Source organism: Fukomys damarensis, unplaced genomic scaffold, assembly GCF_012274545.1.
Source record: "Fukomys damarensis isolate Sample0158 unplaced genomic scaffold, DMR_v1.0_HiC HiC_scaffold_16, whole genome shotgun sequence".
Classification (NCBI taxonomy): Eukaryota; Metazoa; Chordata; class Mammalia; order Rodentia; family Bathyergidae; genus Fukomys; species Fukomys damarensis.
Genome location: NW_022900928.1, coordinates 107,078,484 through 107,089,599, shown reverse-complemented (window position 1 = coordinate 107,089,599; position 11,116 = coordinate 107,078,484). Strand labels below are relative to the sequence as shown.

Here is an 11,116-nt window from a genome sequence, read left to right as displayed (position 1 = left end):
TACTGGGGATTGAACTTGGGACCTTGCACTTACAAGGCAGGCAGCAGAACCACTGAGCCAAATCCCCTGCCCTATCTTTCTAAATCTCATAGGAGATGACAGGTTGGGGCCAATTCTATTGCTCCAAGAGCAATTCAACCAGACAAGATGAGCAAGGCTCACCCTGAGCTGAAAAAGTTTATGGACAATAAGTTATCACTGAAACTAAATGGTGGCAGACATGTCCAAGGAATACGGTGAGGGTGTAATCCCTTTATGAGTCTTGTGACAGATGAATGTGTGCAGATGGCAACTAATGGGCAGCAGAACAATAATGGAATAGTGGTAATACGAGGAAATAGTATCATTATGTTGGAAGCCTTGGAATGAGTTTAAATAACTGTTCAGCAGAGAAATCCATGTCCCTCTTCAAAGCAGTAGTTTCACTATGACTGAAAATTGAGTCACACATTTTCATATTAATTTCTTTGTTTAATAAACTTTTGAAATAGTTTTTTAAAAAAGCAATACAACCAGTTATTCCTGCAGAATTTGAGCAGTTCACACACACACAAAAAAGTGGCCAGCTTGCTCTTGGAGCCATGATACATGAAAAGCAAAATAACACAGACAAGAGTCATGGACCTAAGGTCAAAGGAGGAAAAGAGCAGGCTTCCATCGCCCGCCTCACCTGCCCACACAGTGGCGTCACTCACAACATTTACACTGTTACCCTTCTGCTCTCCTCTACTTTGGAGCCAGTAACTAAAATTTATTCACACAATTAAGCAATTTCAATGAGTGCTGTTCTGTCCTATTTTCAAACCAGTGAAGAAAACAATGAGCGATCTTTGAACACAATGAAAAAGGGGACTATTGGCATGCCTAAATCAAGCTGAAACTAATGTCTTTACACAAAAGTGAATTAAATTTAATATCTTTTAAAAATTAGTGGTCAGCTTAGGAATCTTATATGCTAACACAAAACAAAAATTAAATTTTGCAAGATGTGATTCTATTTGGTGATGCTGAAATGACTAACACAGAGATGCTACCAAGTAAACAGCTTTTGCAGAAGAAAAGATCTGTTTAAGGTTCTCTTTTCTATATTCCCTCATAGCTTTCCTTTAAGATTGACAAGAACTGAAATTAAGGAAAACCTAATAAAACCAGATGTAAATTGTCTCTCAGATGTTCAATCTTAACTTCATATTACATATTCTATGCACATCCACTTATATTATAATTTTGCTCAGCTGTGCCTACCAGGCACATAACATATGCCAGTGCACAAAACATGTTATGAATATTTACATGACTGGTGGTTTGGGGCTGTTTAAAATGCAGAAAAGAAAGCAGCTCCTTGGAGTAAATAAATACCATTTAGGTGTTTGCCAAGTTATAAAAAAAGTTTTTTTTCACAGTTAAGAGGGAACTTTCAATAGATAACAGATAAAAATGTGTTTAGCTGAATAAAATAGCACTTTACATTGGAATACATAAACTTGTATGCAGTATTTATGTTAATTATTTGTTGAATAATTATTTATGAATTATGAACTGAAACATAACATACAATATTCAAATCTATGGAGTTCCCACCTAAGGCAAGAGAAAGGAAAGAAATCTTAACAATCATTCTTTGTAATTTACAAAACAAGAGAAGGAAAAATAATAGTAAAGATTTGTAGTTGGAAGACTCAGACTCTGAAGGAGATACATATTTTATTGTTTCATATTTGTTTTACTTAGTGTTCCATTCTAGAAAGAAAGTCTGAAACATTCCACTATGGGAATACTAAGATAAATTTGTGTGCCTTAAAGGAGTTTCTTATTTTATCTATATTCTCTGAACAGTCTACCTCAATCTATTAGTACTTCTCTACTCACATCTGTATTTTTTTTTCTTTTTTTTGTGTGTGGTACTAGGGACCAAACTCAGGACTTTACACTTCCGAAGCAGGAGCAGTCTTACTAAGCTAAATCCCCGGCCCACTAACACCTGGTATTTAAGAAAAGCTAAACTGCTTTTAACAAAGTCTTATTTACTAAGTATAACTTTCACTCTTTTGGGGTAGCTAATTTTTCCATTATTCTGTCCCCCATTGGGCTCTGGTAACAATAAAATTTAGATATTATTCACAAGCAATGTTATACAATTAATGTTAATAAAAATTTTTTAAATATTTAAGGAAATGTAAATGTTAACTACCCTGATCTGATCATGATACACTGTACATGGCATCAAATTATCACAATGCATTTCATAATATGTACAATTAAAATTGTAATTAATAAAAATAAATGTAAAAGAAAGAAGCAATGCCAATGAGTCTTTAGAATCCTGAGAATAACTCAACAGTCCCTTGAAACTCTGACAATATTACTATCTCTGAAGCCAACTATCCTATAATTTCTTAGATGAACTAAGGGACCTTATTTTTATTTTTACACCAGAATCAGCTAGAGAAACAAATGGAGAAATAGAGGAGGAGAGAGAAACCATGCCGTCTTGGTAAAAAAATAGGTTGAAGAAAACCTGGATACTTACAGAATCCACAAGGTTGACCACAGACTTTGCAAAGTTGTTGGTAAGTGCATGAGAAGAGCGATGCTTCTTATACTGAAGGAAAAAGAAGATGTACCAGTCACTGCCAAAGCTTAATTTGATGGTAAATTTCAAAATTCTGTAAAAGCAGAAATCTCTTAGCAATAGTAGAAATAAGGATCAAAAATACAGAATTCAGTTTGTGCAATAGTGGATATGATGGTGCTCTCCCTCACCCAAAAGAAAATCCTCCTCAGCTTACACAGCAACAATCTTATCTAAAACACACACAGTGTTCCAGGTGGTGGACAGGGCCTGTTGAAATTGGAATCTGTGGGATAAGCTTTACAACTCAGAAGTAACGTTTTCATTCAGTCTTTTTTTTTTTTTTTTTCTGGTTTTTTGAGACAGGATCTCACTATGTAGTTGCTACTGACCTGGAACTCATTATGTAGCCCAGGGTGGTCTCTAACTCACAGCGATCCTCTTGCCTCAGCCTCCTGAGTGCTGGGATTACAGGTGTGCACCACCACACCCAGCTTTCATTCAGTCTTTATGGCTACTAGTGCAAACCTTTCATTTTCACTGAAACAGCATTTCATACATTGTAAAGAGCTAAGAACAAAAACTAAAGTCTCCATCACACATCTTCTTCACTTTAAACTCAACAACCTACACATCAGGAAAATTCCTTATGAAGCATGTTGGATACTGCCCATGACATGGAATGCATCTGCCTTGCATTTAGTATATTGCGTCAGAGGAATACCTCCTCCAAATAAAGCCACTTATGGGCCAGGGATTTAGCTCAGTGGTTCCAATGCCTGCCTCACAAGCACAAGGACCTGAGTTAGATCCCTGGTACCAAAAACAAACAAAGCCTCTTAACAAAGAGGAGACAGGAGCAAAATGAAGTGTGTTGATAGCAGGTGACTGGTTATGATTACTTAGGAAAATTAAGTAAATTAATAGAATCATTCTACATCAACATCTGCAGGGCCATCTTTTTTGTTTTGTTTTGTTGCTGTGTGGAGATAGAAATCTATGACTCAGAAATGTTCAGCAAACTGAGCTACACACTCAGTTGGAGGGCTGTGTTTATAGCAAGAAGTTATAGACTTATCTCAACAAGCCTCTAAGAAGACATTTGAATAATGCAGTCTCCATGGGAAAATCATGCACTCTACTGATCCATGAGGCTATGGTGATTTTTAAAACTGAGGGAAAAGATAATCAATTCAGATTTATACTACTTCTTCAAATTTTGACTTCAATTATGATTATGAAACAATGCATTTTTTATAAATAATAAAGGTTTTATAGACTAGAAGATGATATTCTTTTTCTCATTTATGCACTTTCACCCTATGAATTGGTCAGACTTCTTTCATGTCATTTGCTCTACACTTGTGATGTTTCCTAGACAAAGAAAGTTGTCTTGTACTCATATATATAAAATTTACTTCTGAACACAGAGAAAATTGACGACCTATCATAAGCATGTGATCAATTGATTAATAATGTGTTAATAGTAGCATTCATTTAATTCAAAACTATTGGTATCACGTTACTATTATCATTTTTGTTGTTATCACTGTGCATCATAACTTGACCCAAACTGTTCTTTTAAAATTAAGCTTCACTGCATGCACATAAGTAGATCATAAAACATCATGTTAATCTAAACTATTTCAGGTACCTTAACACTTTTTAAACTTAGAATTATGAAGTTTCTGCAAATAGTTTAGTATTTCAAGTTGCCTCTAATTCTACAAGCAGAAAGATTTCAGATACCTTTTAAGAATGGAAACAAAAGTCTTCACATTAAGTTCCTTTGAGGTTTGCCACTAGAGAGAGGCAATGGTTGCACAATATTGTGAAGGTATGAAATGCCACTGGACAATATTATTTAATGTCTTGACATTAAGTACACATCAGAAAAAGAAAAGATATTAGCTGACACCTATTCTCACTAATATTACATACATATTAAATAAATTTTGTTTAGCTTTTCAATATAAATTTGTCCTTTGTGGGGATTTCTGTTTTACTCATACGATCATAGAAAATATGGCTTATGAATTTAAGGTTAATAAAGTCTTAAAAACTACCAAAATCCAATTTTTTTCATTTATTTCATGTTTGTAATTTTCAAATTTCTGAATCTGTTTTGGGAAAGAGCACTCTGCCTACTTGCAGGGAGTGAATCAGAGGGGATAAGGAATGTGAGTGGACAGACCTGTGGGGAAACAGTGCAGGTAAAAGGTAGGGTAGGCAGGGCACTGCAGGGAGAAAGAGTGAATCAAACACCAGGAAGGTAGACTCCCAAGCCTCAGTGATCTACTTGAGGTGGAAAAGTGAGGAAGGAGAAGAACAAAGGGGGACTACTAAGTTTTACATCTGGACAAAAAGTGATGGAACCATTCAAAATCATGAGAAAGTCCAGGTGAAAAGCATCACATGGTGAAACAGCAAATATGCTAGCTCCAGGCTCTTGTCCTCTCCTTATAAAGCCACTAATGGCGGTTCCATCCTCGATTCCTTGTCTAATCCTAGTTACTTCTCAAAGACTCTACTTCTAAATACTATTAACTTATGGATTTGAGGATTCAGTTTCTAACTCATGAACTTTTGAGAGGCACATTCAAACCACTGTAGAAATTTAGAATTCTGAATTAGAAATGCTAAATGTGAGGTGTTTATTCAGTACTGAATGAGGTGACAAGCAGGTGTATGTGAGCATGAAACTCCAAAGATTAGAGCTATAATGTAAGAGGTAATGAGTTTAAAGTCATGATACTACTTACAGACTTGAGCCTGGAAGTTGATATTCATAGAGAATAGAAAGGAAACCCAAACCAAAACATGAGGCAATCTCATAATACTAGGGATTAAATTTAAAAGATTTAATTAAAATAGCCAGTGAGGTACAAGAGCTTTTATGTCACAAAAAGAGAGATGAAGAGAACATTTCTAACAAGAGAGTAGCTGATGGCCCAATGATGTTGGAGGAGTAAGGACAGAATAATGATTAACAGGTGCATTAACTTGAGGGCCCATTTAATGGAACACCTGGGTCCCAGGACTAAGCTAGGTGTTCTACAACAACAAATATTTACTCCTCACAGCTCTATGAGTTTTATTATCTGAAAATAACTTATCCAAGATCACATGGCTAAAATTCAAAGCCTGCTCTAGATTGAGACAGGAAAGAAATTCATTCAGTTAAAAATCCTTATCATGGGCTGGGGATTTAGCTCAGTGGTTTCACCGCCTGCCTTGCAAGTGCAAGGACCCGAGTTCGATCCCTGGTACCAAACAAAACAAAACAAAACCTTATTACCATAAATAGTCTATGTAATTTGTTACGTGTATAAAATATAACGGTATTTGAGTGAGAAAAACCAAATGAGATTTAAGTTAAAAAGTTTGTGCTTATTGGCCTATACTTAAGAATACAACAAAATTGTACGCAAAATATCTGCTTTTCACACACTTTAAAATATCTCAATAAATTATTATGATAAGGTTTTAATATTCATTTTTAGCTTAAGAAACTCAAAGAAATGTTTGCAGACTCTCATCAAAGCTGTAATTAGTTTACAAATTAGATTCTGTCAGCCAGGTACTAAAATGCTTTCTGTAAAATGGAGACATTTTTCTTCCTAATTGAAAGGTACCCATAATGTGAAGCTTCTTTAAAATAAGATATGTGCATTTTTCAGGCATCCAATATTAGGTTACTCTGAATTACAGAGGTAAGCCTGAATGCAAATGTAGGCAAAATGTTTCTATTTCCCGCATGAATAAGAACTAATTTTGCAAATAAAGAAAAATGTTCAATCTCTACTTAGGATAAAACTTACCTTCACATTTTCTTATCACTGAAAACAATTTACATTTAAACTGGCAAATTTGTTTTCACTCCCTGAGCACATAAAATCCTTAAGAAATTTGCCTTTTGAAAATATTGAAATTAAAACTTACTTTCAACCCAAAGGTGATAGTTATCAAAACAACTGCCTCATATGGTATAAACATTGTAAGATGAACACTCTCAGTGGGAAAATTATTCTAAAGCCCAAAAAGAAATCTCCAAGCATTAAAAAAATAGATGTGCTAGTTATTTTAGTTCAGTTAGACTTTCAGCATTTGAATTTAAGTATATGATTTATGTTCTAATTTACTACATTTTTGGTGTTTGGTGGGAATTACATTTAAATACTATCCTCACCTTATATAAAGAATACCTGTAAAAAGGACATTTTTAAACTCTCAAAAGAAACTTTTTTAAAAATGACTCATTTGGGGCCAGGGATTTAGCTTCATGGCAGTGCTGTGCCTGCTTCGCAAGTGCAAGGTCCTGAGTTCAATCCCCAGTACCAAAAAAAAAAAAATGAAAAACAAAACAAAACAAAAAAATGACTCATTTTGGGGGGATTATAATAGACAAGAATATACAGTTACCTGGTCTTTAAGCAAAAGGGATATACTTAGTTCTACTAGTCAAGAAGTAGTATTTCTTTATAACAATAGGAATCATCTTAGGTAATTTCTTTCTACATTAGACATTGTTGCCACTCAAAGTAAAAAGCTTTCTTCTTTTCTTTTTCTTGGTTTAACATATATTTCCTCCAAATTTCTTAGTACAAACTACAGTTCTTTTTCTTTTCTTCTGGCTTCAAAGACAGATTAATGTATCATGGCAAGTTCTCACTCATTTTGAAAATAAATAAGATGAATTACCATGATTTATTGGTTTTAAAATGTATTTCTTTAAATTAAAAGATGTGAGAGTTTCAATATGGTAACATCATCACATAATATATAGTGTAATGTATATAAGTTTTCTATATGTGAAACAATATTTTAAGAAGGGTGTTATTTCATTAAATATAAGATGAAGGCAAGATTATTTAAGTGTGTATCAGTTATAAAGGTTAAAAAATAAATTGAAGGGGGCTGGTGACACAGAGTACTTGTTTATCCTGCATAAGGTCCTGGGTTCAAGCCTCAATCTCCCCCCAAGAATAAATGAATACATTCAGAATATATTTAAAATATCTAAAAATTATTAGGTTGAAAAAATGTATCAAGTTTCCTGTTTTGCACAGTTACTGCAATCTGTTCTTTGATATCTTTGTTTCATTTCATATTTAGTACAGTGGCACAAAAAAATTCAGAATTGCAAGTCAAGGTTTGAGAATTGATTCTATAGATTGCTAATTATTTGGGAATGGCCTTCATATGTTTAAAGGCATGTATATATCTTAATTATTGTCTTGACTACTTTAAAATTATTTTTATAATGGATACTGGTGAATGCTTAGGCTTCTAAAGCCATAATTTCATAGCATGTCACAATGCTTAGATTTGAGAAGCTGGAAAGAAATCTCAATGTCCCAATCACCAAAACAGTTCTGATGAAAAGCCTTATTAGTGACTTTCAGAAACTCATATTTTTAGCCTTCATTATCTGGAATCCCTGCCTACATATTTGGTTTTTCTTCTCACCAGGGAAGCCTACTCTAAATTGTATGTAATTTTGATGTATTCTGCTTCTTACTGAAGTATCTCAAGCAATATACTTAAAAGCTGATGGAACAGAAAACAGATCTGCACAGGAAAATCAGAGAAATGTTGAGAAAAAACTCGATATTCAACACAACCAAATTGGCATTTGGTAATTAATTTCAATATCCATTAAAGGAGGAAACTCAACGTTTAAGTATAAATTAAGTTGTCATTTTTAAAATGTAATGCAGCAAGCACTTGAGTAAGATCTGCTAATTAAAATTGCAAGTTGTCATTTTAGCATGTATCACAGCTTTATTACTCTACTAATCTAATTTTGGGCTCCTGGAAATATAACAAGGATTTAACAGAACAAGGCAATCTGAATTCTTGCTCCAATTTTTGTACATGTTTTTCACTCACATTTGACTTTTAAACATTTTTAAAGATTCTTTTTTATTAAAGTCTTTCCAGAAATGCAATTTCATTTTCATAAAAACAACTACGCTTAACATATGCAATTTTTAGAATTAAATAACATAACTAGGACAACAATAAAAATTAGTCTAAACAGTCTGGAGAGTGTGGGAATAATGTTGAAGCCAGATCTTCCTGGTTCACAAGAGAACTGGACACATCTTTGCCTACTTCTTCAATTAATGATCTCACCTTGGTAGCGCGAAGTCAGCCATAGTGGAAATATTTATACAACTGAGATCAACAAACACAAATCCCACCCTTGAGAACAGATTGTTAAAATTTACCAGCACACGAACACTGGCGGGCGTGGTGGCACAAGACCCTTCTGCACACTCTAGGCTTCAACCAAGACACACCAGAGGGGAAGGGCTAAGGAAAGTATAGTTATGAGAGTTTCTACTTTATCTTCCAGAAGATCAAATGGAGGGGAATGACTTTTTCATATTTCTTTAGAGTGTTACTGAAATGTCACATTCAATTATATTTTACTTCCACAGGTGTAACACAAGATTATTCATCCATCCGATATTTAATGAAATAAATCATTGATTAAAGACAGGCTCTCTGCCTATATCTTTATTATGTGTTTAATCTCCTATAATTGTACTTATCACAAATAATAAGTTAAAAATAACATATTAGCAGAACATAGGCATCGAATAAAATTAGGAATCGGTGACCAAACATAGATGAAGAAAAGCAGAGAATGAGAATGTTAAACGAAGACAAGTGAAAGATGTCAAATAGCTAAAGCTATTAATTATAATCATTATTCAACAGAGGGAAATACAGAGTTGTGAAAACTCTATAAACTTCAGTGTCTCTGAACACCAAGAAATAAATCAAGATGTTTAATAATGCCAAAAAATTAAGTTTCTAAATATCTTGGTTTAATGAGTAACAGATAATAAATTAATGTGAAATATATTCTTTCTTAAGTAAGCTTAAGAAATATATTCTTTCTTAAGTATAAAATCCACCAATTCTTATGCCTGTAATCCCAGCACTCAGAAGGCTGAGGCAGGAGGATCCACACAAGTTTGAGGCCAGCCTGCACTACATAGTGAGACCCTATCTCAAAAAAACCAAAAAACAAAAACAAAAACAAAGTACCGATTCTATATTCTTACCGTTTTGTGATCGTTAATAATCATAAGCTCCAAATATTTCATTTCTTCAAACACACCACGAGATGGCTGAGGAAATAAAAATATATAATCAGAACAGTGGACAATATAAAATATTTCTAATATTTCTGTTAAGCTGTAGATCAACTTTGAATATCAAAACCCCATGCTGCCCATCTTATAAACACCCTAAGAAACATGGTCTCATGGAAGTTGTTTTTTAAGGCAATTATGATTATATTTAATTACTTATAATGTACTCATTTAGAGAGGAAACTCTTGTTTTTACGGAACATTTATATGTAAAATTATTTTACAGAATATGTATTAGCATAATACTACGAAATAAATAAATCTCAATTTCTTTGAAAAAAGTGCCACTTCTTAACACACAACTTCTCAAAGGAAGTAACACTGGCAATTATTATATTCTAAATTCTTCTAAATTTTAATCCTTTAATTTGAGTCCTTTAAGAGTAAGCAACAAGTATTTCTTTTTCTTTTTCTTTTTTTGGTACCGGAGATCAAACTCAGGACCTTTTGCTTGCAAGGCAGTTGTGGTGCCACTGAGCAGTACCAAGTATTTCTGTTTTGTAGTTGAAAAAGTAACAGTGGCAGCTCTCTTCCCCTTACACAGAGAATCACTCATCAGTTCAGGAGAGGACTGTGATGAACGGAAAGCCTATATAAAACTTACTACGCCAAGAGAAATTTCAAGAGTAAGCAAAAAAGATCTCTAACTATAATCAACAACAAATGTACCCACAATCACTGTAAGGCCTGAAGAGTATGATCTAACCTTGAACTGTGTTTTTGATGTCTGGTATTCTAATTTTTTTACACATTAAAAAAATACATTCAACAAAACAGTATCTACAATGTACAATTCCTATTACAATTACTTATTAAGTTATCTAGTAAATTACCATGCAATACATAAGCTGTAAAATTAATTCAAGGTTGGATGGCATTCACCATGTAATTACTACACAGCCCCCATCATTACAGCTTTCTAACCTACTATGAAAAAGAATAGGGACACAGAATTAGTTACAAAGCCCCTGTTCTCACACTAATATATGTGAGGTACACAGTAACTGCTGAGTATGTAACATGATTTTTATTTAGCAACGGTTGTATTGCTAATGGACAGATTCATTCTGTTCTGAAAAATAAATCTGGCTTCAAAGGTTGGTATAACCAAATTTTTGATTTGGAAGATATAAATATGATTAGTCAGCATTTCAAAATCTACCTCTTCCCCCTACATTTTTATTGATACAAATGTTTTATATCATACCCTGCCACTCCCTACCAAAGAATCCTGCTGTACTTTCAACAGAAAAAAGTTCTTTAATTTTCATAACAAAACACATTTAAAATAGAGGTAAAACATCTCTCTCTCTCTCTCTCTCTCTCTCTTTCTGTGTGTGTGTGTGTGTGTGTGTGTGTATGTGTGTGCGCATGT

General features: G+C 33.7%; 1 protein-coding gene and 1 pseudogene across 1 annotated transcript in view; one reads left to right on the top strand and one right to left on the bottom strand.

The window, feature by feature from the left end:
* Adam23 (ADAM metallopeptidase domain 23) overlaps nucleotides 1-11,116 on the bottom strand; it is a 165,580-nt gene that overhangs the window by 49,532 nt on the left and 104,932 nt on the right. Inside the window, exons 10-11 of the mRNA XM_010616208.3 lie at nucleotides 9,652-9,717; nucleotides 2,531-2,602 (exon numbers count right to left, since the gene is read on the bottom strand). Of these exons, the coding sequence (XP_010614510.1) occupies nucleotides 2,531-2,602; nucleotides 9,652-9,717 (138 nt within the window). The remainder of the gene's footprint in view (nucleotides 1-2,530; nucleotides 2,603-9,651; nucleotides 9,718-11,116) is intronic.
* Nucleotides 148-540, top strand: LOC109117800 (annotated as a pseudogene).